Source organism: Colletotrichum chrysophilum, assembly GCF_026319265.1.
Source record: "Colletotrichum chrysophilum strain AFK26 chromosome Unknown scaffold_68, whole genome shotgun sequence".
Classification (NCBI taxonomy): Eukaryota; Fungi; Ascomycota; class Sordariomycetes; order Glomerellales; family Glomerellaceae; genus Colletotrichum; species Colletotrichum chrysophilum.
This window is the reverse complement of record NW_026517355.1, coordinates 160,966-188,547: the sequence shown is the minus strand read 5'-3', so window position 1 is coordinate 188,547 and position 27,582 is coordinate 160,966. Positions and strand designations below refer to the sequence as shown.

Here is a 27,582-nt window from a genome sequence, read left to right as displayed (position 1 = left end):
AGAGAGAAAAAAACAGAAAGAATTTAGTCTCGCAGCTCCACCTCCTGGTGGACGAGCCTGAGCACCCACGAGGCTTCCGACACGCTGGCGCACTGGAAGCACCACTTCTTCACGGAGCCGGAGGCGCCGCCGGTCTTTGGGGCGACGCCGATCTCGCCGCGCTCGTCGCGGAGCTCCTCCCAGATGCCGCACACGATGCCTCTGCTGCCCATGGGGGTGAAGCAGCCGCTGCCGAGGACGGCGTCGAGCACGATGCGGGGCTTGTCCTTCTTGGGCATCGTCGTGACGGTGACGCGCTTCTCGAGGCCGTGGTTGGCGCGGAGGTCCTGGTGCCAGCCGGGCGGCGGGCGGCGGACCTGCAGGATGCAGTTGCCGTAGTCCTCCCACTTGGTCGAGGTGACGAGCAGGTGCAGGCGGATTTTCATGTTGTCGGACGACGGGGGGCTGCGGCCGGAGGACGAGTACATGCTGATGGACGGCGAGCGGGGGTAGCCGTACGAGGAGGAGTCGGACGTGTAGAGGCTGTTGTTGCCGGAGAAGGGGTGCTGCTTGTCGATGGACGACCTGGCAATGTTGAACGTGCCGGTGCCGGTGAGGCGTTTGAGGAAGCTGGAGGCCGAGAGGCTCGAGGAGGGCGTGCTGCCGTCTTGGGACTGGGACGGGGCGCGGGTCGACGCGCGGTAGCTGTTCTTTCGTCCGAACCAGCTGCGGCGGCGGCTGCTCGTGTCTTCGCTTTCCTCGGACGGCCGCTCGCCAAACGACTTGTAGCGCGCCTCGTTCTCGAGCTGGATGAACTTCTGGTTGTTGAGGCGCGCGTGGTGGACGGCCATGTATAGGTTGAAGCATTCCGTGCTGGACGGGCAGCGGAAGCGGAAGTTGCCGCCGCCGATGCTCTTGTTCTTGCAGTTGTCCTTGACAGCCGAGCGAATCTCGAGATCGACGACGGTGGACTGGCGGAGGAGCACGAGGGGGGTGAGCTCGAGCGAGAGGAGAGGCAGGTCGGGGTTGCCGCCGGGGCTGATGACCAGGGAGAAGGCCTCGATGACGCCGGCCGCGACCTGGATGGAGCACGGCTCGACGGAGATGTCCCTCCACTGGCCCTTCTTTTCGTTCCAGTACGAGATGGACGCAATGTACTTGGAGTAGCTTTCGGACGTCTTGCGGCCGTGGAGGCCGGCCTGGGAGGCGGAGTTGGACGGCGTGAGGCTGCACACGGAGGAGACCATGGACTCTTGGGCAAAGTTGTCGTTGAACGTGCGAGGGAGCGGCCCCAATTCCGACTCGGGCTCTTGGTATGGCTCCTCCTCAGCCTCCTCGTACGGCTCGGGCTCTCTGTCCAGATGGTAAGGCTTGTGCGCCGGACGCTCACGCTCAACCTCCCGGTACGGCTCTGGCTCGGGCTCTCTAATGCTGAAGCCGATCTCGGTCTCGGGAATGTCGTCGTCGAACTCGTCCTCGGACGACTCCCAGTCTGATTCCGTCTCGCTTTCGGACGTCTCGGTGAATGAATCAGCCGTGTCGGACGACTCTTCCGACGGCAGGTACTCGTGCTTCAGGGGCGACGAGCCGCGTCGCTTCATGCGAGGAGTCTGGAGGTCGACCGGGGGCAGCAGCTGCTGCGACTTGGGGCTGAGCGAGCGATGGATCGGGGGCGGCGGCGCGCCGTCTTCGCGATAGGGGGTGCTGTTGGGCGCCCTCTGCCTGTGGTCCTCGTAAGACTCTTGGGTAGGCGTTCGCTCGGGGGACGGGCTGCGCGGGGGCGTGCTGCGGTTGTGGTAGCGGCTGGGAGTTGTCCGTTTCGGCGTAAGAGGCTCGGGGGAGTCACGACCGTACAGCTGGCCACCAACTGGCACGTCCATCCGGGTTGGGGACTCTGGGACTTCTTCCACAGCAGGGAGGCGCTCCTTTGGCGGCACGGGCGTGGTTCCGACGATGCCGAGCCAGTCCGCCACCTGGTCGTCGTTGTCGGTGACGAGACTGAGCAGCTCGTACCACTGCCTGCCGTTGTGGGTGCCCTGGACCATCAAGACGAGCTCGAATCGTGCGTCGCCCCGACGCGCAGAGATCACCGTCATGGGCATCGGGGGGAAGAGGAGCCACGTGCGGCGGCCCGACCCGGTCTCGCGGATGAGGAGGTCGCCCTTGTCGTTGTGGGCACCCGGGAGATCGCGGTGGACGAGCTCAACCTGGCACTCGAGTCGCTGGCCGTTGGAGTGCGTCAGGCTGAGGGAGAAGAGGTCCTTGGCGTTGACTTGCCGCTTGGGATCGATCTTGATTGACTCCATGGGTGCGAGTGTGCGGAGGTCGCGGATCCTGGTCGTGTCCGTGTTGATGGCATCCTCGTCCGCCAGGCGGGCCGACTCTTCCTTGTGCCGGCGGCGGGCCTTGTCTTGCAGCGCGTCATAGTCGCCCACCAGCGCGAGAGTGTCATACGAGCTGAAGGCGGCGTGGAGGCCCTGCTGCGGTTAGCTTCGTTCGTTAACGCATCGGCGGTCATACCTTTGTCAACTTCGCCAAAGTCCGCACGCGAAGAAGGGGGCGCTTCAGCAGGTGCGCAACGTCGACTCGTTCTCCGTCTTCATTAACGACGTCGCCGTCGGCGTTGCGCGGGAGCGCGTTGATGAGAGAATCCTCGTCGTCGAGGCGGTCGGCGGCGGGGGCCAGGTTGACGATCAAATCCTGGAAGCCCAGTCGCCACGAGTCCAGGTAGCTGTCGTAGATGGGCGAGGTTGCCTGCAGCCACGAGATCAGGCGGTTGATGTCTGTGTGGGACGCCCGCTTGTGGGCGGTTTTGAGCTTCTCCAAAGCGACACCCATGTTGACGACCGACTTTGACATGTTGTTCGCCTTGCGGCTGGGCGATTCCGGGCCAAAGAGGCCGACGGTGCTGCCCGAGTCGTTGAGGACGGTCGAGAGCAGGACGGGAATCACACCGTCCACCAGCGTCTTGAGCTCCCTCTGGTACAAGTTCTCGTCGTCGATGAACTCCTTTAGCAGATCGTTGTTGGTGACTGTGTTCTGGCGGTTGGCGGCTTTCCTGACGCTCGGCCGCGACCTGACGCTCTTGTAGCTGCCGGGCACTTGGCTATCGTCAGGCAGAGACAGGACCGACACGAGATCGGAATGCTTTGTGAGTCTCCTCTTGAGACCTGACCTGCTGCTCCGCCTCCGCGTGAGGTCTGTCGCGGTGCCCTGCGTGACGGTGGTTTCTGATAGTTGGGAGGTCATGTCGGATTCGTAGTTGCTGTACGTGTCCGCAGAGCCGAGGATGGTGGACAATTCGTGCACGCCAGTCGTTGGCGGCTTCCGTCGTGGCGTGGGCGACCTGTCCTCCCGGTACGAAGACTCGTCCGAGTACGTGCGTTCGCTGTATGATCGGCCTGAGCCAGAGGAGCGTCGGCGTTGGGTTCTCCAGTCATCCTCCTCGTCGTCGTAATCGTCGGGCTCCTCCTGGGCTTGGGGTCTCTCCTCCTCGCTAATGTACTTGGTTGGGGGAGTCTGGTGGCCGCTCGACTCTCCCCTGAATGCTTCCTTCAGAATCTCACGGAACGGCTTCTTCACCGACTTGACGGGTGAAATCGATCCCCTTGTGGCGACCCTCCTCCGCAGCCCTGCAGATGTCGGCGTCGCCTTGAGCTTGCTGTCCTTCGTCTTTCCCTCCGTGGGGGCCACGTTCTCGTCATTCTCCGTCGACGCAGTCAAGTCTGTCGACAGGTCGGTGGAGAGGTCGGTTGATAGATCGGTCGATAGTTCGGTAGATAGTTCTGTATACGTCTGTGTGGAGTCTGTTGTCTGCGTCGTCTCCGTCGTCTGCGTGGTGTCGGTCGTCTGTGTCGTCTGGGTAAGGTCGGTCGCCTCGGAGAGCTCAGTCTTGGTCTGGGCCGATGACCTCCTCTTCGGCTCGGCCGACCGTTTGCGACTTTCGGGATGCTCTTCAGGCTTCTTCTCGGACGCTTTTTTGGGCTCCTCCTTGGGCTGGTCCACAAACGGGTCGACCGTCCCGTTGAGCCACTTCTCGATACTCGGTGGCTGGTTCGCGACGGGCTGTTTTGGGGGCTCGACGGCGTCGTGCAGAATCTTCTTGCCCTCGTTGACCACCTTCTTCAGCACGTCTGCCGCCTTGAAGCTGTTGTTGCGCTGCGCCTTCTTCCTCGTCTTGCCGCGCTCCAGCGGGAGGTCCAGCTCGCTGAACGCAGAGAAACCAAAGGGGATATCCTCGAGCGGCTTCGCGCCCGGTGCGCTCGTGACCGACGTCGGCGCAAGATCCGACTCGTCCTGGCCCGGCTTGATTGAAGAGTCTGAGGTGCTGACCCATGACTTTTCGGACGCTGGCGGCGGCTTCTTCTTGTGGCTGGTCTTTCTCGACTTTGACGGTTTCCTTGTCGGCGTCCGAAGGTGACTTTCAAGCTCCTCGATTACCTGGATCATATCCGTTTCGTCATCCTCTTCAACCACCACGATGTGATCCGAGCCATTCCGCGAGCTCGCCCCGCGGCTGCGATCTCTCGACTTTGTGGGCTTTGGCGTCTGCGCCCCTGACCCCTCCGATGGCGTCTTGAGCGGTCTGACCCGGATGCCGTCATCTTCCAGCTTCTTCCGTATTGGCGTAACCCGGATCCCGTCGGTGTCTGCCTTTGGCTTCTTGGGCGTCGCCTGCCTCTCCTGAAGCTCTCGAAGTCTTTCCTGAATCTTGCCGCCGTCCAACGAGCCCGTCGACTTGGACGCCCTGTGTTTGACCGACGGCGGATCCGGCAGCTCGACCTTCATGGCCCAGTCCTGAATCTTTCTGGCGACCGGTGCCTGTATTGGTGTTTTTTGCACGAAATCCTTTGGTATCGGGCTTGGGCTCGCGTCTTTCTTGGGTTGCGGGCTTTTCTTGTTCTTCTTGGCCATCCAATGGTCGTCGCTGACCACCCGTTTCTTGGGGGGTGCCTTTGCTCCGCTGGGGAGGTCCTCCACGCTCTCCTCCTTTTCTTCGGCTGCGTCGTTGTGGACCTCAATCTTGGGCGCTGACCGTCGCTTCTGCCGCAGCTTGATTCGCACGCGATCCTCCTCCGTGACGCTCTCGGTCTCGCTCGGGAAGGCAATCTCTGTGGGCTCGCTCGGGGTGGCCATGGGGTCGCCTGATGCCATGGCGGCGGCGTTCGCCTTTTGCCATTTGTTCACCCGGTCCCTGACGCCGCCGGGCTGTTGTACCTTTGCCACGGCCGCCTGACGCATCTCCGCTCGCATCTCGGCCTTGACGGCGTCCAGACTCATCCTGCGCTTGCGCTCGGCCGCGAGCCTCTGCGGCGACGGGCGCCCTCTGAGAAAGTCGGCGAGAAGTGTCGGCGGCTCTGGCGGCTTCTTCGTCGTGTTGGCGCGGGGGCGGGCCGGGGCGCTCTTCGGTGTCGTCGGAGCGGCGGCGGCGGCGGCACCGGCCGCTGCAGCCTTGCGGGGAGTTGACGCCGCATTGTTTTCGTTCTTTGGGGTGGACGGCTTGCTCGAGGCATCGGCGTCGGCCGTTTCTTTCTCGTCGGGTGGTTTAGGAGACATGGTCTGACGTCTGTTAGAGAAGCTTCGCGGCGGATTGGAGCGTCGTACAAGTGCGTCCCGTCTTCAGATGGCGTGGGAGTGACAGGCGTGGGTGAGCTGCATGCTGCCGCAAAGCTAGACAGTCTCGCGCAGTGGAAGTGGACGATTAAAGTACGTAGGAAGAAGAGCAGTCACCGGCGTATCTGAACGAGTGACGGTGAGTCAAGGTGAGTAGGCGAAGGGCAAAAAAGAGTAGGCCGGAGTGTAGGCCGCAGCGGATCAACAGCCAGTCAGCTCCCAGAGGCAAGACACTATGTGCAGCGAGAATGCATGAGAGGGCAGACCGATGACAATCCCGTTGTGTAGGCGGCCGGATTGCACGCACAGGGCAGACAGAGAGAGAGAGTAATGTATCGAAGGTGGTGCAGTGAGTCCGGTCGACGAAGATCGATTTCTGACGAGCAGGCCAGCCCAATGGGACCCCGTCGTTGAGCTGGCACTGCCGGAGTAACCAGTGGATGTTGACGCCGGAGCTTAGACATAAACAAACCGCTGCGGGTGGGGCAGTCAGCACCTTCGTTGCCTTGAGATGAGGCGCTATCAGACTATCAGCAGAGTAGAGTTGACGGCCTGAAGCACGGACATCCATGCCGACGCCCAATCAGCCGCCGCCGTTGCGGCCGGTGGCCCAGGCCTCGCGGTGGCTGCCAGGGAAGACGGTGCAGCGCTTTGCGAAAACCAAGACGAGAGGCTTCGGGACCAGGGGGGGGGGGATCATTACAAGGATCCCTCCGCCTGGCCTGTCATTGTTTTTGGCGTCCTCCGTCTCTGCGGTTAGCCTTGCTTGGGAGGGGTGCTTTTGACAGCCCGCATCGACCATCATTTCCCACCTCAGCTCGTCAATCTCGGACTCCAGCAGGACGGCCTCTCGCTACAGATCGGATCTCGGGGTTTTGTTTCCCTTTTGATGTCGTCGCTGGACATGTCTGCCAACATTCCCTGCGAGTGCACCCATGCTTGGCGTACGACGAGAAGCAGGCCGCCAGACGGACCCAGAACAACGCATCTTCATGCGCATCTCGGCCGGACCTCTCCCAGACGACCTCGCCGTCACTGCAACAGCGGGCATCCCAGTCACGTTTGATATCCTGTGCCCCGCCAATCCCGAACCTTGTCCCGCTGCGCTGACGATAACAACACAAACACGCTACGAAATCCCAGCAAGCACGTCCAATAACCCAGTTTGTCAATGTTGACTTTCAAGCTTCCACCTCACTATCAACTCGGTACCAGACATTGTCTCAGACGCTGCACTATCAGCGTCGCATCACGAGTCCTCGCGCCCCTTGCACGAGGCGGGCCCTCGGAGACGTTGGCCCAGTTGAGGCCGCGTCGCGTGGGCTGGATCGAGATCGCCCAGGCGCTGGAGAGACCGTCGCCGTCTCTGGCATTTTCTGCATGGTTCACATCACTCGCAGCACACCACCAACAGGAAAACGCAGATCAGGGTTATCGCCGGCGGCGGCGTGTCGATTATGCACCTAAATGATACCGGAATGCCAGATTACCATCCAGAATGACGGGTATTGTACAAACTCCCATCCATGCGATCCTGCCCTGCCCGAGGACGTATACCAAAGGAAAATGCCACCACCCAATGCAGATGACCAAAATGGATTAACGCCGTGTAATGCTGTGGTGTTGCTCACTCCTTGGAGGGCAACAGAAACCGGACCTTCTTCTTTGGCTTTGCAACCTCTACGTCTTTGCCCATGTCTGCGTCCTCCTCCATGTCGCTGACAGCGCCGATGCTGCTGCCCAGCTCGCTCAGCAGCTCCTGCTCCGTCTCCTCCTCAATCGACCACACGTCCGGGCTGGGCTCGCGCCAGACGTGCTGCTGCCGGTGGCGGAAAGACACGCTGTGCTGGCGGCCCCGCCCGGCGGGACGCACCGATGTCCGGCCCCGGCTCGGCGACAACAGGGCGTCCGGATGCGTCTTTGACCGCTTAGACTTGACGCCGTCGATGGTGAAGTCCCGCAGGCTGAACGGGACGCAAAAGCCTTGTGGCGCAAAGCGGATGTAGTCTTCTTCGTCGTCCTCCTCTGGCGTCGCCAAGTCCGACAGGTCGGGTACAGGCGGCGACTTGCGGCCCTTGGCCTTGTCCAACCCGTCGAGGCTCGAAGGGCTGACGCTGCGTACAATCTCGCGGGGGCTGCTGTCCTCGATCCCGGCGTCGAAATCCATCATGTCGACGTCCTCGTCCTCCTCCAAGTCGGGCGCCGGCGTGAGAAAATAGGTGAGGGGATCCTCGTCAATGTCGTCGAGGGTGGGGTAATCTTTGGGCGTCGTCGGCATCAGGCGCACCTGGGTAGGCGGCCAGGAATCCCGCCGGCTTGGTGAGGTTGGTGTGTGAGGCATTGTGAATGTTGCCGCTTGGGCGTTGTTGATATATAGGCGACTGAGAGCCCTCGCCGGCCTGGCCGGCTCAAGTGTGGCACCAAACGAAAGCGACGAGAGTAATCCGCGTACAGCACGTAACGCGATGTGGTGAAACGTGACGGACAGCTGGTCGAGGCGACGGCTCGTATTTATAGCCGCATCACAGCCTCGACGAGGCGGACGCTCGCCGACCTGCCTGGCTTCCCACCACACCTGGGCCTCCCACACCGACAAGGATCACGGCTGGCTGGTGATTCGGCTCAGTCATGTCGGCCAGCCCAGATGTGCCTTGTATGGCCTGGAGAAGGTGGTCACCAGCGTGAATGGTCCGGCGCTGAGGTCTCAAAATCGCGGGGCAGCCAGCCACCGCCAACCCCCACGTGGAGGAGGCCTGCGAGGGCGTGACTCTGTAGCCGCCACGGCCGACCTAAAGAGCAGTGCAGCGCCATAAGAGGAGTTGCGCGTCCAAAAGTGGTGGTAAGCTGAGCCCATCTGCATCCGTGTTCTGTCGCAACTCAGGTTGGAATGTCAGAAATCCGGCATTTTGGTTACTTCGCGCTGGTCCGTGAGGGTGCTGTCAGGTGCGACTATCGCGGCTTATGAATAAGCTGAGACAGGCCGGCAGGCAACCACTACACATTTCTGTTGGAGGCCGAGTCAGGCAGATGACTGTTTCTGCCCACCACAGCCAACCGACGCTGCCGAATACTGCACTAGGTCTCCCGTCTGATCGGGGTTGGAAAGTGCAGCAAGGAATGCGCAAGACAGGAATTCGCTAGCCTGCGCGAGGAGCAAGTTTTGGTCAACCTCCCACGCTTGTCGGGGCGACTGGCGTACCTTGCATGACGCCTCGCGGTGGCGCATTTGAGTCAACTCGCGCGGCCTCACTGGATGTGCAGCAATTCAGAGCTGCCTCGTTCTCGTATGAAGAAAGGAGTCAGCCATTCTCAGCCGCGAGAGGATCGCCAGGGTGCATGAACCGCTGCGAGATGGATGCAGTCAGACACGGCCGCTCTTTTCTCTGGGAACAACGAGATGCGAACTGTGGAAACCCCAGACGGCAACACAGACGACGACTAGTCGAAACGAAGCAGCTCAAGTTTGTCTCGACGTCAAGTCAGGTGCCTTGCCGACTGTGTACATGTTGCGTCATGACTTGGATTTGACAAGGCCGGACGAACGTCTCCTTGGACTCGAACCGCTGCCATCCCATGGAAAGATGAATCACGACCCGTGGTGGGACTTTCGGCTACGGGCCGTGATCGAACGTGACCGGTCTGTGGAGTCTCCGCGCCGACATCAGCCTGCCGCGCAAACACGCTCTAGTATCGGGTGACACAAGTGTTCCCTGATTGCATTTAGTGACAAGCAACCAGTCGCAAGTGAGATGATATCCCTGCTTACGTCCCACGTAAGAGGGCACCGCCGTAGTCTGCACCAACAAATGAGGGGCAGCCGGGTTTGCGGCCTCATTGGCACACAGCAGATGCAGGCAGACTGGGACGCGGAGGCATCATCAGCCGGCTGCCCGGATAAGAGCCAGAGGTAGCAATGGCTGTGAGGGGTCATTTCTCGCAATGGAGGTGGCTCAGCTCGATACTTTCGGGTGGGGGAGCACGGAGCAGCTGCGCGGTGCCCCGGACGGATGAAGAATGTGGGCGTGAAGCTTGGGCCACTCCTCCCCGGCTCTCATGGATTCGCCACGTGACCCACTCAACGGTCTGGGGAAGGAGGATGCCTGCTTTATGCCATCCGAAGCTTCAACCGTGTTCCAATTTCAGAGGTTCTTTTGACTACTTCAGATCCATTGAATACCACTGTTTGCTCGGTCAAATTCGCTTTCAACAAAACATTCCAGCATGCTCGTCCAGCTTCCATCCACGGCGTCCTCCTCCATGTTGCTGCGGATGGTCACCCAGAACGTCCGGTACGCCACCAAGAGTCCGACACCAAAGGAGAAGCCGTGGAGCTTTCGCGGTCCCAAGCTCATCAACCAGCTGGACTTCATCACAGCTGGTCACGAGTCTGCCTTCATCTGCCTCCAGGAAGTGCTCTACTCCCAGCTCCAAGAGATCCAATCATGGCTCGGCCCGGGGTGGGCACACATTGGAGTCGGCCGGGACGATGGTAAGCGAGCGGGAGAGTTTTCCCCCGTCTTTTACCAAGTCGATCGCTGGCAGTGTGAGCGCAACGAGACACTATGGCTGAGCAAGACCCCGGGCAAGCCCTCCAGAGGATGGGATGCCGTCCTCAACCGCATCGTCACCGTCGGCGAGTTTGTCGACAAGCAGACCGACGCGAGAGTGGTTGTTATGAGCACCCACTTTGACCACATCGGCGTCAAGGCGCGGGAGGAGAGCGCCAAGCTCCTCCTCAAGATTGCCCGCGACTGGAGCAAAGGCGCCAACGGAAAGCCACCCACCACAGTCCTCCTTGCAGGCGACTTCAACAGCACGCCAGAAGACAACGCATACAAGACCATGGTCTCACCAGACTCGGGCATGGTTGACGTGTCCGCCAGAGTGCCAAAGGAGAAACGATACGGAAACGAAATCACCTACACCTCGTTTGAAGAGCCGAACGAGACGCCGTCGAGGATCGACTTTTTGTTTGTACAAGATCCAAGCCCGGCCACCGTGAGGACGTTTGGCGTGCTGTCGAACAAGTTTGACGATGACGTCTACTTATCCGACCACAGGCCTGTCGTCGCGGACGTGGAAATACCCGTGCTACGGCCAGCCAGCTTTTGATCAGTACCGGGGGAGGCGTGGCCTGAGTGCGATGCCACGCAATCTGGGTATCACAAACCTAGCAGATCTAGACTGCCCGATCCTCCGAGACTCCTGCATGACTAGCATGTTGGACGCAGCCAATATTAAAACTGCAAACTTCAAGACAGCGGCCACACAAGACGCGAGCTGACAAACGCGCCCTCCCGAAGGCTCCCGCGCCGGACTCTATTCATCTCAAGTCGAGAATGAGACCGTTCCGGCAGACTACGTTACCTGTGGCGCCGGGACGCTTTTGATAGTGGCGTCGAGGGAATATGCCTCGACCGAAAAGGCGGTGTGGTTCCGGTGTGGTGTCGCGCCTGCGCTCCACAGCCAGCAATCGCCGTCGATCCGTCCGCCCCGAAATCTAGACAATTGAGTCCATTCCTCGAGGGACAGCCCTGTGCATCTTGAGGTCTACGATTGCCCTGCGATTGCCCGACTATGCACTCATGGCGTGCATCAGATCTGGGGATCTCATGCTTACGTCGACGTTGACATCGACAGCGTTCTCAACAGCGACGGCCGAGAACGTAGAGTCTCCGGATTCCCTCCCCCGGCTCGTTCGTGCTCAGATGGCTGGGCTCCACCCTCGACACGACCACTTGCATTCGACAGCCACGCAGCCATGAGAGGCTCCGGGAGGGCCTCAGTCGTTCCCGTTCCGGCATGTCCTCGCGCTAGGCGGGCAAACAGGCGGGTCACTGTTGAGGAGCATGCGGGAGAAATGCGCAGTGATGTGCAACACGAATGGAGCGCAACGCCATCTTCTCAATCCACCGGTTCACCCATGGGCCTGGTTGTCCTGTACGGCAGAGACTGAACATCTCCGCAGTGTCTCTCCCAACGGCACGTTCAAGAGACATTCGCAGACGGGGTGTGCTCTTGAGCCCGAATCGGGCCCCGCCAATCAGACGGGAGGCCGGTGGCTGTTCGAGACCACACCGGGAGATGACGGCCAATGGGAAGCGCACAGTAGCAACCGTGGCAGTGTCCGAAAGCACCGCATCAACTGCAACGATGCCGATCCATTGCGGTCCTGCCAACGGGCAACAAATCTCGAACACGCCCGGGCGAAACATTACGGCTACACAAAGCGCAAGGATGGATCTGGCCCTGGCCGCAGCGCAGCATCCAGCAGTGTGATGCCATCTCACATCGTGGTGCGCGGAGCCAGACCCTGCTGGGCAAGAGCGAAGCCATCTGCAGAATGGAGATGGACCGATGACTCCCATTGCCGACCCGGATCCGCCCTATGAGACGAAGCAGCGGGCCCGGTTTGCAGGAGACTGCATTCCACGCCGGGTGGGTCGCGTCGTGATTGGGCTCTCCGGAGCGGCCTGGTGTGCTGGCCTCCAGAGCCTGCATCGTGTGCAGACTCTGCCAGCGCTGAAGGCAACCGTTTGTTCGCACCGGTGCTCAGTCTGGGTCGCGCACCATTCATCTATGCTGACGCTGAGGTTTTTTTCGTGCCCACAAGTCGACGAGACACAAACGTTGACGACAAAACCCGATTTAGCCAGATGTCTTCAAACAGGTGAAGGCGCGGTAAACGATTGGATGCCGGCTCCTGTCTGTCAGCATCTTTGACTGTTGATACCCAAAGGCCAAGCCTGTTGCAGGGTCGGGCATGAAATCAGCACGCAGACTGAAAATTTCAACCGAAAAGGGCACAACGCACCACACATGCTCCGTCATCTTGAGTGGCACCCCCCGTCTGGTTTGGCCCTGGAGGTGGATCTCCCGCGCACGCGGAGACTCCCAGCCAAAAAAACGAAGCCCAAGGGAGGCAGGCTCCATGTCCTCACCCCCCTGTGAGGCGGATGTGCTGTTGGAGATTTCGATGCTCGAACCTCGGGATAACAGCACACAATTGACTCACGAGCGCGCACAAAACGTCTGCGCCTGTGGTTTGGATTTCAGTGACAGTTGGTGGCACAAGATAACCCTGGCTGACAGGGCCCCCGATCACCCAGGCCGTCCAGGGAATCCACTGCAACGGTCGCGGACGGGAAGAAACGAAAGACAAGCTTCTCCACAGTTGGGCCTGAGTGCGTTCTGGCGCTGACTCGAAGCGGCGGCGATTTGCACCGGCGCCAACACAAGCACCAAAGCCAGGGGCCGCCCAGTTTCCCAACTTTGCGGTCAATTGCGGTGTCGAGGATTCCCTGGTCCCGTCAGAGAACGACAGCCAGACAGCAGCAGAGGCCAGACGACGACGCCAGCACGCCAGCTGAGCTTCCTTGCTCCCACGCGGTGGAGCTGAGGCTATTGGCTTAGCTCGCTATCTGGGACCGTTCCATTTCTGTCCATGAGCCCAAGAATCCCATTCTGCCAGGGCTGGGACAACGGGGCAAGGGAGGTTGACGGCGAATTGCCCTGGTCTCCAGACCAACTGGGCCTCGCTTGAATGCCGTCCCAGCTGCCAATGCTCGTCGTAGTGTACACTGCACATCGCGGGCATCGTCACCACGAAACACGGTCCTCGGGATCCGATTTCAAAGCCGGCGACGAGCTCGCAACCACAGCCACACCTGCCCTCGGGCTATCGACCACGCTGGCCGGCCATTGGAGTGACACTGGACGGCGGCAGAGCACCCCGGGCAACCAGCGACATCATCTGCTGTCAGGTCCTTTTTTTGCTGCGAACACGCCCCTCCACGTCCCCTGCCAGCACCACCGACCCCACGATTGGCCTCTGCATTTTTCTCCCCCTCAAAAAGAATTGTTCGGCTGCGCACACGCCTCCTCCCTCCGAGCGATTCCTCTTGCTCTGTCTCTCTCTCTCGCTCACTCAGCAGCCGTAGCATGGCACGGAACGGTGCACAACAAGCAAAAGTAATAAGATGCTGGTCTCGTCCAGCCCGCCCAAGCGTCCAGTCCGTATTTTTGTGCGTTTCAACAGACCACATCGCCTCTTCTGACGATCGACAGCAATACAGTGCTCCGTTCGACACCACACCAACGAACGCATCACGCCCAATTTCACACCCCATCCCGGTCGATTCTCATACCCACAAATACGGGCCCTCCCTCCATCAGATAGTGGTCGCATCCCCTTCCGGATCCCCACCGTCCTCCTCCCTCGCCCTCTGTACAAAAAAGTTCCCGCTCCCACGCACGCTGTTCCCACCAACTCATTGCTCTCCAAGAACTCGCAACACACTCACGATTGCACACGCCTCCTCCGAGGCTCATTTGCCTCTACACACTAGTCGCTCGACTGCGAGCAAACACACATTCACCAGCCATCTGATCCCACCGCTATGGCAGGCAAAGTTGCCTACGTACAAGACGCTGAAGACGACGCCGGCTCCGCTCTCGAGGGCGCTGAGAGGACGTACGCCCGTTCGGTTGCACCCAGCAGCCCCCAAAAGCACACGGCCAACGTTGCCAGACCCCGACCCAAGGAAAAGAAGATGAGAAGAACATCCATCCAGGACCCAGGTCTGACCGACTCGGACGACACCGTCAACGACCCCACGACGGCCAAGTATGAGCGCCAGAGACACGAAAGGGTCAACGAGAGGAGCGGGGAGGAGCGCCGTCGAAGGAAGAAGGACGAACAGAGGCCTGTCGACCGCCGCGAACAGGAGAGGCCCAAGAAGCCTGCCGTCCGGCCCCCGGTGAAGAGCGTCAAGACGGCCCCGGTCGTCCACACGCAACAGCCTGACGAGTACCGGAGGCCGCGCTTCGAAGACGACTCCTCGCAGTATGGCATCCAGCCGGCACAGGGACACCGCCCGAGAGGCATGTCGAACCGACCCAACAGCTACTACGGACAAGGCACCCGGCCGCCCCCGGCGAATGAGCGCTGGTATGCTCAGAACGCCCCGTCGCCGTACGCCCCCTCTCCGATGGCCCCATCGCCGATGCAGCCGCTGCCGCCGATGCCCCAGCAGTCCCCCTTCACACCGGGCATGCCCTATGCTCATCCGCAGGAATGGGCCCAGCCTGGCGGCATGCCGTACCCCGCGCCGCCGTCTTCGGCAAGCGACTACTTCCCACCGCCTCACCATGCACCACCCCCTCATCATACAGGGCCTCCCCAGCCGGCACCCGGACAGACCCACCTCGCCCAGCGCTTCCAGAGACCCTCGTCCGCCATGGGCCATCGCTCCATCTCGGACTCGTACGAACATGACCCGTACGAGAAGGAGCAGATGCCCAGGCGGCGGTCGGTCAAGATCCGCCCGGCCGAGGGCGATCCCCGGCAGCCCAGAGACGACCCCCGACAGCTCATGCCGCCGCCGCCGCGCCCAAAGACAAGCCAGCCGACCCGGCAGGCTGTCAAGGGTCCACCCCGCCAGAAGCCGGCCCCCAAGATGCCGCCCCCACGCCAGATTGCACACACTAGCTACGACTCTGACGCCTTTGACGACGAAGATTCTCTTTACCGGCAGGTCGTGCACTACGAATACGACGACGGTGTCGTGGACCGCCCTCGCGCCCATCGTCGGCGCTCCAGCGCATACAGCCGTGAGGGCTACTCCATTGAGCCTGCGGGCCGCACCCGCCGTCACTCGTACATGGCCGCCGCCGACAGCTACCCGGAGCCAAAGGTCGGCAGCTACTCGGAGCACAAGATGGCCGAGGCCCAGCACGCTGCCATGGCGTACCAGAACGGCGTCAGCGGCGGCCCCACGGCGCCTCTGACCGCCGCTGCCCTCAAGGCCAAGCAGAGTAAGAGCAGCCGGTCCAGCGGCAGCAGCGAGAGCCGCGACGACAGCGAGTACCGACAGAGCGCCACGACGCGGACCACGCGGTCCTCGGCTATCGAGAGCGAGGACGTCACCATCAAGGTTACCGGCAGCGCCGTTCTCAAGATTGGCGGTGCCGAGATCCAGTGCCAGGATGGCGGCGAGATCAACATCACCCAGCCGAGCCGCAACGGCGGCAGCGACCGGGCCAGCACCGTCTACTCGGACGACCGCCCGAGCCGCAGGGACTCACGCCCACTGCCCATCCGTGCCCGCGCCGACTCGTGGAACCGCAGCCAGGTCAGCGACTACAGCTATGCTCCGCAGGCCAGGCCGCCCTTCTTTTGAGCGGCCACGATGATGACGAAGTTGACGAAGCGATGGAGTTTCCTACGATTTCATTGAAGCGAGCGTTTTGCATTGTATCGATACGATTGCTTCTCTTCTCTGCATTGAGGTTGACGCTCGTCTCCCCATTGTTACCACCTTTCTATTTGCATTTCTTATACCATTTGAACGAATCATGTATATGCAGGCTCAGACAGGGAGCCTCGAGGACGTATGGAATTTGTATGCTGGGACGCGATAATGGGTCAATGTTTTTCTTCTTTTCTGGGCATACGCGGAGGAGAGGCCTCCCTTGGCTACCCCCGGGTGATGGCTGTCGTGCCTGCGACACTACTCGCCTTGACCGCGTGTCGGGGCGGAGCAGTGTGTCGCATTTTCAGCACGGCGTACGAGTCGGACATGTTGATAGACAACCTGTATGGGCAATCCGGGAAGTCCGCACTTCCTGCGCAATTAGGGAGGGTGGCATGTGGGAAATTGTCATGGCCATCATCGGGATTCGCTTCTAGATCATTTGGAGGATACCATTTTGTAGTGGCGGCCCGCGAAGGGTGGCCCGGTTGGGGGAAAAAAGGATACGGATAGGTGTTGCGGATGACTTGCCCTTTGAGCGGCGAGACAGATACCCCTAGCATGGCTGAGCCATATAGGCCGCAATTGAAATGAAATGTTGGAACAGTAACCGCTCTGATCGTCCAATTGTCTCGTGATGTGCCCGCCAGTCCGGTCAGGTCGTAGACGCACGCCCTTCATCCCACGAGGGAGGGCGATCAGTTTCCGTTCCAGGCAGTCCGATCGACGAGCAGCATTCGCGGGATGCCTCAGAGTTTTGCGCCTATCATCTCTTTTGGCTTTCAGGTCCGATGAGAAGGGGTGAACGTGTTGGCCGAGCTTGCCCGCAGGGGTTTGCAGAGCCCGTCAGCGTGCTGTAGTTGGCGCTGGCGGACGTGACACAGACTTGAAACGGCACAGGAATAGGGCGTAGGTCTCTTTTTGGCGGCCTGCGATGTGTGAAGCGACGATGTCTGAGTTGACTGCGCGGACGGGGCTCAAACGTTTAGTTCCGTGCGGGAGCGGCATCCGCCGCCCGTTGCGCCGTTTGCCGTTTGCTGGGATGGTTTCTGTGACGGGACGACGGAAATGGAAGGTTCGTGGACGGTGGTGATTGGGTGGTGCGGTTGCTGGGCAACGCGCGGGTCTATTGACTCGCGACGTCATTGGGGGATGGTGGCAGCAGATGCAACTCGAGGAAGCGGGATGCAGGAAAAAAGCCTGCTAGATCAGGTCAGCACCCAGTGAGAGGGACTCACTGGCAAAATCCAAAAAAGAGGAAGTAGGGAAACCCGTGCTGGACCCCGGTTGGCATACTCCCCCCACCAACCACCTCAGTTGTACGCATCCCAGCCACATGATTTTTGGTTTCTATAGGAACAACCATCCACCACGCAGGTGGCCAGGCAACTCTTCTCTGCACTCTTCCCCATCCATCCGCAATCTGATTTTCCTGCCCTTCGCCTTCAATCTGAAGAGTGGGCTTAGCATTCCATCAACACCACAAGATTGTCTCACCGATATCGAATCCGACCTTTGCACCATCCATCGTCACCGAATATCGACACCATGGCTCCGGCCGTCGTCAACGGCCTGGCGCAGCACGCCCGCTCCGTCATCTCGGGCGGGCTCTCGAGCCTTCCGCAGACGGCAGACATCACGGCGAGAGGGTTCGACCCGGCCGTCGGCCCCCTCGTCGCCAGATCCATCCTCGCCGCCCGTGACGGCACGCCGGCGAAGGAAGACCCAAAGAGCGGCGTCACAAGCCCCGGCGACATCAACAACACGGCCATTTTTGTGCTGTTCGGCCTGATCGGCGCGGCCTTTGTCGTCACCGGCATCTGGTTCTTTTTCTGGGCCAAGAACGGTGGCTTCTACTTCAAGGAGGACGACTGGGACGACTACAAGTCGACCGTCCTGCGCCGCAAGGGACCCAACGGCACCATCCTGTCCAACGCCACCAAGTCGACAAAGCTCGGGGGCGGCAGCGTGTACAAGGACTACGACGACAACCAGACCAGCATCTCGGGCACCACGCTGTCGGGCATCACTGCGGGCGCGAGCGACATCGCCGCCCGCGAGAAGCGTGAACGCAAGAAGGAGAAGCGGCGCAGGGAGAAGAAGGAGGGACGCCACAGCGAGAAGCGATCCCGCCGGAACAACGACGAGGCCAGCGTCCTCATCGACGAAGAGGCGGAGCGTGAGGCCAAGCAGCACCTGAGGTCGTACCGCCACGAGAGGCCTGCCCGCGTCGGCGGCATGAACAAGGAGTCGGAGTCGTCCGAGTGGGACGGCTCCACCAACCCCACCGAGTCGTCCGTGTCATCCAACCTGCTGTCGAACCGCGAGACGACGCCCACGTCGACCCCGGCCAAGGGCGGCATCCGCAAGGTGTACAGCACGGCAGACCGCAACGAGGAGCGTGAGCGCCAGCGCATCCGCGCCGAGGCCAAGAGGCTGCAGGAGAAGGGCCGCTCAGCCGGCAGCTCCAGACGCGACTTCAGCTTCCAGCGCGCCAGCACGATCGCCGAGGACCAGGCCACCCGCGGATACGCTCTGCCGCCGCCCCAGGAGGAGCCGGAGCCCAGCGTCCCCGGCGCCTGGACCGAGAGCGACATTACCAGCGCCGTCGAGAGCGACTACGGCAACAAGTCGTACCACCACGTCATCCCCGGGCTGAGCAGCCAGAGCGCTGTGAGCAGCGAGTACGCAGACGAGAGACGGAAGAAGAGACACGCCCGTCGTCACCGTGATCACTGAGGGGACTGGGTGGGAGGACAATTGATTGGCGAGCATTGCAACTCTTGGCGTTGGGATTGATAATGAGGACTGGGACTATGTAGATTAGCACGCGTTCATGTAGATTGACGGATAAACGACTCATGGTATTGTCGGACGTATACAAACAAATTGTCATTCATCCGGTGTGCTGGGAGGTGATGTCGAGGTGAGGTCGAAGTCACGCTGTGACCGTGCGAGCACAGTGTAAAGATCTTCTTGGGGACCCGATTGGTAATGGCGAGGGCCGTTCTAGCCCCGTGTCCCCAGGTGAGTGCGATGCGCCGCTGTCGGGGCAGTCGCTGCTGGTGAAAACACCGGATACCATGATGTCGCGATAAGCCCCTCCATTCACCCCAAGGAGGAAGCCCCGGTCGCCCGACGAAGAAAACCAAAAGTATGTTGTTCTCCAGGACTTGGGCGGAGCGGAGCGCCCTGTCGCCGCCACAGCAGTCCCGACTGCCCCTCCTTGCACCGCGGCCGCCCGCCGAAAACTCAGAACTGACGAGCGTGTTGAGGACCCGACCACCCGCGTCAAAATGGCCGACGACGAGCAATGGAACGGCATGGAGAGCACCATGGAGGACCCGGAGGAGACCAAGGTCATCTTTTGTGCCCTGGACTCGTTTCTGTGAGTGTGGTCGTGTTTCTTTGGTGACCGCAGACTGACACGCGCAGCCAATATGCCAAGGTGGCTCACTTCAACGTCACTCACCTGAGGAGGCAGTCGTTCTACGCGCTGCCCCAGGCCCACTGGCAGATGCTGGCGGCCCCTCCCTTCAACTTCTTGGACACGCTGGAGCGCACGGATGAGGCCATCGACACCAACGCGGAGCTCGCGAGGGCGATTGCGCAGAACGGGCTGCGGTCCTGCGGTGGTGTAGACCCTGGCAGCGGCGAGCCCAGGATGCCCGACGAGTGGGTGGGCGTGGCCAAGCACAACGACACCGACAAGGCCCGGAGCACCCTGCGCCAGTTCTTCCGCGACTGGTCGGCCGACGGTGCGGAGGAGCGCCGCGCGTGCTACGGCCCCGTGCTGGACGCCGTCGCTCGCGAGCGCCAAGACGCCGCCGCCGCCCCGCTGAAGGTGCTCGTCCCGGGCGCAGGCCTGGGCCGTCTCGTGTTCGAGCTGTGCCGCGCGGGCCACGACGCGGAGGGCAACGAGATCTCCTACCACCAGCTGCTCGCCTCCTCGTACATTCTCAACTGCACGACCGAGCCGGGGCAGCACACAGTCTACCCCTGGGTGCACTCCTTCTCCAACCACCGCACGCGGACGAACCATCTGAGGAGCTGCGCGATCCCCGATATCCACCCGGCCTCCGCGCTCGCGGCCGCGGGCCCGTCGGTCGGTTCCATGAGCATGTGCGCGGCCGACTTTCTCTGCCTGTACGCCGACGCCGAGCACGCCGGCGCCTACGACGCGGTGGCGACAGTCTTCTTCCTCGACACCGCGCCGAATCTGATACGCTACCTCGAGACCATCCATCACTGCCTGCGGCCCGGGGGCGTGCTCATCAACTTTGGGCCCCTGCTGTGGCACTTTGAGAACAACGCTCCCGGGAACCACGGCAAAGACACGGACGGCGACGGGGAGCACGACTACAACAACTCGTCGGGCATTGCCGACCCCGGCAGCTTCGAGCTGAGCGACGACGAGGTCATGGCGCTGGTGGAAAGGGTCGGGTTCGTCGTCGAGCGCCGCGAGACGGGCATCGAGGCGCCCTACATCCACGACCGCGAGAGCATGTTGTCGACGACGTACCGGGCGAGTTTCTGGGTGGCCCGCAAGCCGCGGTAGCATCTTCTGTCACAGCGAATAGCATCATAGACGGGCATGGTAATACACATTGTTACTGTTCTACAATTTGGACACGTTCAGCTCCCCACGCTGCCACAGCGACCCTCCGTCAATCGCGATGACCTCGCCGTTCACGTGGGACCCGGCGCGGCTGGCGAGGTAGACCACGGCGCCTGCAATGTCCTCCGGCTTGCCGAGCCGTCCCATGGGGTTGCCCTTGCCGATCTTGTCGGCGCCGCCGGCAATCTTCAGCAGGCCGTTTGACATCTTGCTGGGGAAGAAGCCGGGTGCGATGGAGTTGACGGTGATGTGTCGCGGCGCCAGCTCCAGGGCCAGGTTCCTGCCGAGGTGGATGACCGCCGCCTTGCTCGCGCTGTATCCGTACGTGCCCTGCTTGCCGAGCGTGCCGATGCCGAGGCCGGCGACCGAGGCCGTGATGATGACGCGCGCCGGGTCGCTCGTGTTGCCCGCCTTCTCGAGCAGCGGGGCGAAGAGGCGGATGGTGTTGAAGACGCCCTTGACGTTGAGGTCCATGACCTTGGCGAACGCGTCGTCGGGGTGCGAGTCGAACGCCTGTCCCCAGGTGGCGCCCGCATTAGCAAACAGAATGTCGACCTTGTCGGTGTGCTTCTTGACCTCGGCGAGGAGGTGCTCGACGCCCTTGATCGAGGCCGCGTCGGCGGGGACAGGAATGGCGACGGCGCCGGGGCTGCGGTTCGGGAGGGCGTTGAGGGCCTTGCAGGCCTCCTCGCACGCGTCGGCCTTGCGGGAGGAGATGAAGACCTTGGAAGCTCCAGCCTGCAGGAAGCTGTGTTTGTTAGCAGAGTCAATCGGCGCTGGGAGCTAGACGTACGCTGAAGCGGCGTGCAGGCCGAGGCCGCGGGAACCGCCCGTCACGACGGCGACCTTGCCCTTGAGCGAGAAGAGGGACGGGAAATCTTCCAATTGAGATTCGGCCATTTTTGCGTTTGAATGAACAACGACAGCAAAGCGAAATTGAAAGGGGAGGTCGGGATTAATAACCCGGAGCTGCAACGCGCGGACCCCCCGGTCGGTGACGTTTGCGGGGGCGGGTTACCGAGCCTCGGCTTGAGCTCTGAGCTAGCCCCGGATTCACCGACCCACACCTGAACGTGGGGTGAAGCTTTTGTAATTGGCATTTTGGCTTTTCAATGTGCAGAATTTCAGCAGTTTGCTGTAAGGCACCGATGACAAGGGTATTGAGGCGCAGCGATATTCGTCATTGATATTGGCAATTTGATACTAGATGCGATACGTAAATGTAAAAGAGATCCGGACACAGTCTCCCATGGTCTGTCTCCATGCCGGTGCTGGTGCTGTTTTGTGATGCCGTCGAAATCGCGGCGAATAAATCCATGAATGTCATAAATCGTCATCCGTAAGATGCAACATGAGATGCAACGTAGAATAGCCTTCAGAAGACTCAAGTCGTCGAGGGCGATTGCCCCTCGACGACAACGTAATATACTGCCACAATCGCTTATAGCTGTGGCGGCTGAAACGTCGGGTTCCGTCGTTCCCAGGATCACTGAGATCCCTTACAACTTTTGCTCCCAGCAGTAGTCGACATTCGCCCTGATTGTGGGGATTTCATCCTTTACGATGCTGCCGATGAAGAAAACCTTGATGTTGTGTTCAATCGTGGTGAGTTTTGCGTAGTTGACGCGCGACTCTTTCGAAAGCCGCTCGCCCTCAATGTTGAGCCTGGCTTTCACGGGGGGGAATCCGAGTTCCGGTTCTCTCGGAAGCTTGTAGGCGCTGCGGTTCCGCTCGTGGATGACGCCGTGTTTGAGGGGCTTTACGCCGCTCTTTCTGCAGCCTCTGCCTCCGTACGTGAGAATCGGCCTGGCTTGTCAGTGAATGTCATGGTGTGGAAACAGGTCTGCTCACACGCAGGTCGAGTGACCCTCGTCGGTTGCAACCACGATGAACCGTCGAGGTCCGACGTGGAAGTGGCCGCCCCACGGATCCTTCATTGACTGCTTGTCCGACATGGTCGGTGCCGCTTGCGCTGTGCTACCTCGAGGTTCGGACCACACGATTTTGAAGATCTACCATGTCAGCGCGAGAAGCACGGGGAAATCGGACTACTCACTGCTCCAGGCTTAAACTTGCTCGACGGTTCGACTCTGTAGCCTGTTGATTGTTAGTGCGAACTACGGGTCACGACTATAGGCACGTACGAGGATCCAATCTCTCGCCATAGGCGGCGAGCTCTTGGGCACCGACAGGCCCCCCCAACGCTTTTGGCGTGACCGTACCATCGTCGTCCTCCTCCGGCGAGTAGGCCCCTGTTCGTGTCAGCCACAGCTACCAAATCGAGGGCGTTGCCATACCGTATCCCGAATCGGTAGACGATTCACCTTCATTCGCGTAGCCGAAGTTGTGGGAGTCGCTCGCTCGCATAGCCTCAATCTCCTCCGGTGCAAAGTCCTGTTGGGGATCGCCTGGGATTGTCAGCACGGCTTGCGATGCGGATGCAGTGGGCATACCCTGGTAGGCATCGGTTTGCGCATAGTCTGTCGAGTATGCCGTGTTTGTATCAGTAGCAAGTGCTGTACGGGCTTAGCGTTTGCGCTTCAATCTCAATGGTTCTCTTACGCTCTGACTCTGCTTCGTAGACTGATTGTGTGGTCTCCTGTTGCGCGCCGAAGAAAGGGTCTAGAGGCGGAACCTCATCGGGAGTTGGGGGTGGATCGCCTGAAGGGTCGGGCTCGGCTTCGGCATACTCAGTCGGCTGGTCTTTTGAGCGTTTGCTCCTCTTCGTCATATCTGCGTTGCGTTAGCCGGGTAGCAACACGCGGCCAGCAGACTCACCATGACTACTCCCAGCCTGTGACCCGTACGCATAGCCATAACCGCTGTCGGGAGTGTCTGACAAGGACAAGTCGTCCAGCCCATGCTGTATGTCTATCTCGGCCTGCTGGCGAGGTGCGGCCTCGTCCTGAGGCTGGGCACTCGACGTCCCCTCGTCCCACTTGTACTCGGTCTCACCTGTGACTGTCAGATTTTGCTCCAACACCAGAGTTCCCACTCACCATTCCGCTTCATGCGGTAGCAGTAGTACTTTGAATACTCGGCCGACCACACCCAGTCACTCCAGGGGCTACCACCGCCGCCATCGTGCTTCGACTTGTGTTTACTGGAGGAGCTATGCTTCGGCATAGTGGCATCGCGGGTCTACACTTTATGTGTGTCCCGCTAGTGAAAAGTGCCGATCCGGGGGGGGGGGGGGGGGGAAGGGGGGAAAGGGTCCACAGCAAGTCGGGTTCGGGACTCGGGGGAGGAAACGGGTCCTGATGAAAGGGCCAGTTGAGCCGCAATGCAGAGAGAAGAGACAATCAGACGTCGATAGGCAAGTCGGGCCTGAGACGTCGGGGCCGTATGGAGGATAAATGCAGCAGGCCGCGGGCTTAATTGGTGGCAGCAGCTGCGCAGGAACGCGTGACGTATCCGGAGAGCTGTGACTGGCGAAGACTGGCGAGAGAGAAGGGGGTGGTGGCGGGATAGGATCTCAGCAGCAAAAGTCCTGCATTGCGTTGCCTTGCATAGCACTCCTTGGTCGTCAGTCCCAAGCCGGAGGGTTGGTGATCCCAAGCTTGAGTCAGAAGAGAAAGAGAGATGGAAGACGGACGGAGGAGAACAGAACGGAACAACGAGAGAGAGGGTGTGGAACGGCACGTCTGCCATATCTTTCCGGCTCTAACCCTTGATAAGAGCATGGCTCTCCATCCCGCTATCCGCTTTCCCACTCGACGTGGAGCAGCACGTAGCGGAATAGACGCCAGCTCTTGTCGCCATGAGGTGGTCTCATAAGGGACTGGTAGGAGAGGAGACAGACGGAGGAGAGACTAGAGTAACACCCCTGGCGCTGTGTCGTGCGGACGACTGGGGCCTGCGCATTCCCTCTGTATGAAGGCCCGAAGGCGGGCAGGGCCACTGGCAGGTTGTAAGCAGCGCGAGATGTAATTTGGGTACCAGGTACTTGCAGAGGAGGAAATGGCAAAATGCAGACGACAGAAAGCAGGCTGTGGTTCTCGTGCGGGTGCGTTTATTGCTGGTGCAGAAGTGGAAGTGGTGTGGCCCACTCCCACCGGTAGCGAGGCGGGTTGATGTCGATAAACCCCGCGCTGCTAGTGACTCTTCACGTCCACTGTCACCTGTGTCCACCAGCCGGTGGACCGCCGAGACTGGGACGGGACCCCCCCACGGCAGCAAGCGACTCCATTAGCAGAGCTACTGACACACCTATCGCCAGGGGGAGAGACGGCTAGTGCCCGCGAGGCAGGTGGATCCGTCTACCGAGAATGTGTGGTGTCCCGGGTACGGTGCCAGGTGCTGTTGTCCAGTCTTTACCAGCCCAGCGTTGCTGGGTTGTCTGATGCTCGGTCAGCGGCCATCCCGGATTGCACACGTTGTGTTCCCGCGGCATGCATCTCAAATTAGCCAGCCAGCCTGCCGCACGTCCGCAGGGAGGAAAGCATTCGCAGTGCGAGTAGCAGCAGCTGTGCAGCGCGTCCTGCCGGGGGAACGAAAGCTCCTGCAAACGAACAGAGCCGCTCTCGCTGGCTCGCTCGCTTCACTTTTTCAGTCAAGGGCACAAACCCACGCGTCGTCGACTGATCCTTTCCAGCTCCTGGAGATATCGTCGCCCCGGACCTCCGTCACACTCGTCGTCGCTGCGGTGTCCCAAGGCGATGGCAGATAATGGAACAATATCACGATCAGTACGCACCTTAGCCCGTCCTCATGGCTGCCGCAGACTCCCCCGACCGTCAGTCCTTACCATCGAGCCCGTCGGGGCATGGCCCATCCGGCGAGAATGACAGGTCATCTGACACGACACCCACGAGAGGTGTCGCCGCGCTCGACCTGAGCCCGCCATCGCCACCACCATCACGTCCGTCTCTGCAATCGGACAGCATCGTGGAACACTCGCTCACTCCGCCGGCGCGATCTGGTCTTGTCTCCTCTCACCGCCGCGATGACGGCCGGTTCAGAGCGCCCGGCCCGCGTCCTCCGCCTCGCGACGCCGGTCCAAATTCCAACATGCCAAAACCTCCTCCGCCTCCACCACCACCGCCCCCTGGGAGCCGGCCAGCAAGCATCACACATCCCCGTCCACCACCGCCGCCGCCGCCGCCTCCGCCGCCCATGGCACGGCGAAAGAAACCCCTGGCCGGCACCATGCCATCATCGCCGCCCCTGTTGCTGTCTACAGAAATATGGCAGCAGCCCATCACCTCGGACTCTGGGGCCAGCTCCGACGAGTCTGACGACTACTTTGATCAGCAGAACCGGACGGCCTTTCCTCCTCTCATGCCCACCGTCCAGTCACGCAAGGCCGTGGAGAGGGACCGGAGGAAAATCACAGACGTCATCACGAACAAGGTCTCGCGCCTCGCGCACTCTCGCAGCCCCGTTCCCAGCTTGGAGTCGGACGCATCGTCTGTAGCATCGACCATCTCGTCAGGGGATGACGGCGTGCAGCATCTGTGGGTTCTCATGAAGGAGCGTCGCCAGAGAGTCTACGGCATCAAGCAGGAGATGGCTAGCAGGCGCAGACATCTCCGCGAGCTGCGTCGGAGGAAAGACGAAGCCGACAACGCGTTCATGAACATGCTGCGCCCCATCCTCATCAGGGGTCGGCGGAGCACGCTGGGCACGTTGGACGACACCCTGGACAAGAGATTCGCCGACATGCAGAAACTGCGCACCGACTACCATTTCTTCGAGTCGGACTACGAAAATCTCGAGGTCAGTCTGGACGAGCAGGAGGAAGATCTCATCAACATTGAGACACGCTTCTTCAGCATCTTGGCCGCCGGCAGCACGAGCGCGGGGCAGGAATTCGAAATGGAGGATTCAGACGACGACGAGCTCGCGGAGCAGTCGAGCATGCCGTACGACTTGATGGGCATATCCCGCCATGGGCCCACAGAGGAGGCTCACCCGCTGTGGCAGGACCTCGTATCCGCCATCGGAGATCTGGAAAACGCCAAAGACGAGTACGGCGACCTGATTCTCATCCACGACCAGTACGCGTACGGCATTGAGGTCAAGAAAACTGCGGGCAAACGGCCGAACGCGGACGAGATTGAGTTCATTGACGGCTACCCCAGCGAAGAACGCGAGAAACGAGAGAATGTCGACCGCCTGGCGGAGGAGGTGAAACGACTGAAGCAAATCTGCGAGGAGAACGGCGCGATGAAGAAGCATCCCTCTTTCCGGATAGCGTACGCCCTCGACCCTGACATTGGCGAAGACATGTCCCTCGACGACCTGGGAACCAAGACGGGGAGCGTCGCACACCCGCGGTTCCCGGAGCTCCTGTCCTGCCCGGACTACCTGCTCCGCCCGGAACCTCTCACGGCTCTCGGCAACCTGAGGCGGGCCGTGAGGCTTCCGGCGAACGACCCGACCAAGAAGCGGCAGTTGCACGCGGCCCAAAAGGAGTATGCCATTTCCAGGCTCATGAGCGAGTTCAAGGGAGACGACAAGGCGGATTTTGTCACCCGGTGGCTTCTGGATCAGCTGAGAACGTCGCCCCTTGCCGTTGAGTTCCTGTACACGACGTTTGTGCACGAGCACCGGCTGCGGATCGAGAACCGACACCGATGGCAGCAGGACGTCCTCTTCCACTGGTGGCGGGACGGCGCTGTCAAGTCTCGCGACGACTTTATCGGGCCGCTCACCGGCAGTGGCATGGCATCTCCCGCGCAGGGCCTCACTCGCGACGTGTCCGCAGAAGTCGTCGAAAGCCCCCCGGCATCGTCAACCTCGCAGACGCCGACCCAACAGGAGGAGGAAGAGGTGTTGTCAGACACGCGGGGCCGACAGATGGAAGTCTATTGAAATTACTTTGTTAGCGAGCGATTAGGTTTACTTTGGTTTATTGGCAAGCGTGTGTCTCAGCACGATGGCGGACACAGAACGGCATCGGTAGAATTGTTCGGGTTGGACGCATCTGGTTTTCATGTCCTTTTCAACCATCAGGCGGCTTTTTGATACCCCCTTTCAGACTGGTTACGTGGTAGAGGATTCCGTCGCGTCGCAGGAATGGCTTGCATTTTTGTGTTGATATTATGAACTACATGGGGACTGTTCACAATGCGTGCCCACCGGTTCACGGGAAACGTCGTGCTAATTAGCACCATG

The 27,582-nt window shown here is 60.7% G+C and overlaps 9 protein-coding genes across 9 annotated transcripts; 5 read left to right on the top strand and 4 right to left on the bottom strand.

Annotated features, from left to right (window-relative positions):
* Positions 1 to 23: 23 nt before the first annotated feature.
* COL26b_008076 (uncharacterized protein) lies at positions 24 to 5,535 on the bottom strand (the record flags this gene model as incomplete). The annotated part of the gene is made up of 2 exons (XM_053180844.1): positions 24 to 2,456; positions 2,500 to 5,535. The coding sequence occupies 2 exons, from the start codon at positions 5,533 to 5,535 to the stop codon at positions 24 to 26; spliced, it is 5,469 nt and encodes a 1,822-aa protein (XP_053035236.1).
* A 1,684-nt stretch (positions 5,536 to 7,219) lies between these two features.
* COL26b_008075 (uncharacterized protein) lies at positions 7,220 to 7,933 on the bottom strand (the record flags this gene model as incomplete). The annotated part of the gene is made up of 1 exon (XM_053180843.1): positions 7,220 to 7,933. One exon carries the CDS (start codon positions 7,931 to 7,933, stop codon positions 7,220 to 7,222), a length of 714 nt encoding a protein of 237 aa, XP_053035235.1.
* A 1,880-nt stretch (positions 7,934 to 9,813) lies between these two features.
* Positions 9,814 to 10,704, top strand: COL26b_008074 (uncharacterized protein; the record flags this gene model as incomplete). Its single annotated transcript, XM_053180842.1, has 1 exon — positions 9,814 to 10,704. One exon carries the CDS (start codon positions 9,814 to 9,816, stop codon positions 10,702 to 10,704), a length of 891 nt encoding a protein of 296 aa, XP_053035234.1.
* Positions 10,705 to 13,991: 3,287 nt separating this feature from the next.
* COL26b_008073 (uncharacterized protein) lies at positions 13,992 to 15,773 on the top strand (the record flags this gene model as incomplete). Its single annotated transcript, XM_053180841.1, has 1 exon — positions 13,992 to 15,773. One exon carries the CDS (start codon positions 13,992 to 13,994, stop codon positions 15,771 to 15,773), a length of 1,782 nt encoding a protein of 593 aa, XP_053035233.1.
* A 1,620-nt stretch (positions 15,774 to 17,393) lies between these two features.
* Positions 17,394 to 18,584, top strand: COL26b_008072 (uncharacterized protein; the record flags this gene model as incomplete). Its single annotated transcript, XM_053180840.1, has 1 exon — positions 17,394 to 18,584. The coding sequence occupies one exon, from the start codon at positions 17,394 to 17,396 to the stop codon at positions 18,582 to 18,584; it is 1,191 nt and encodes a 396-aa protein (XP_053035232.1).
* Positions 18,585 to 19,141: 557 nt separating this feature from the next.
* COL26b_008071 (uncharacterized protein) lies at positions 19,142 to 20,403 on the top strand (the record flags this gene model as incomplete). The annotated part of the gene is made up of 2 exons (XM_053180839.1): positions 19,142 to 19,233; positions 19,281 to 20,403. The coding sequence occupies 2 exons, from the start codon at positions 19,142 to 19,144 to the stop codon at positions 20,401 to 20,403; spliced, it is 1,215 nt and encodes a 404-aa protein (XP_053035231.1).
* A 60-nt stretch (positions 20,404 to 20,463) lies between these two features.
* On the bottom strand, positions 20,464 to 21,363 carry COL26b_008070 (uncharacterized protein; the record flags this gene model as incomplete). Its single annotated transcript, XM_053180838.1, has 2 exons — positions 20,464 to 21,211; positions 21,257 to 21,363. The coding sequence occupies 2 exons, from the start codon at positions 21,361 to 21,363 to the stop codon at positions 20,464 to 20,466; spliced, it is 855 nt and encodes a 284-aa protein (XP_053035230.1).
* Positions 21,364 to 21,962: 599 nt separating this feature from the next.
* On the bottom strand, positions 21,963 to 23,589 carry COL26b_008069 (uncharacterized protein; the record flags this gene model as incomplete). The annotated part of the gene is made up of 8 exons (XM_053180837.1): positions 21,963 to 22,269; positions 22,315 to 22,475; positions 22,520 to 22,560; positions 22,608 to 22,715; positions 22,788 to 22,979; positions 23,026 to 23,196; positions 23,242 to 23,418; positions 23,463 to 23,589. The coding sequence occupies 8 exons, from the start codon at positions 23,587 to 23,589 to the stop codon at positions 21,963 to 21,965; spliced, it is 1,284 nt and encodes a 427-aa protein (XP_053035229.1).
* A 1,989-nt stretch (positions 23,590 to 25,578) lies between these two features.
* On the top strand, positions 25,579 to 27,279 carry COL26b_008068 (uncharacterized protein; the record flags this gene model as incomplete). The annotated part of the gene is made up of 1 exon (XM_053180836.1): positions 25,579 to 27,279. One exon carries the CDS (start codon positions 25,579 to 25,581, stop codon positions 27,277 to 27,279), a length of 1,701 nt encoding a protein of 566 aa, XP_053035228.1.
* Between the last annotated feature and the right edge of the window lie 303 nt (positions 27,280 to 27,582).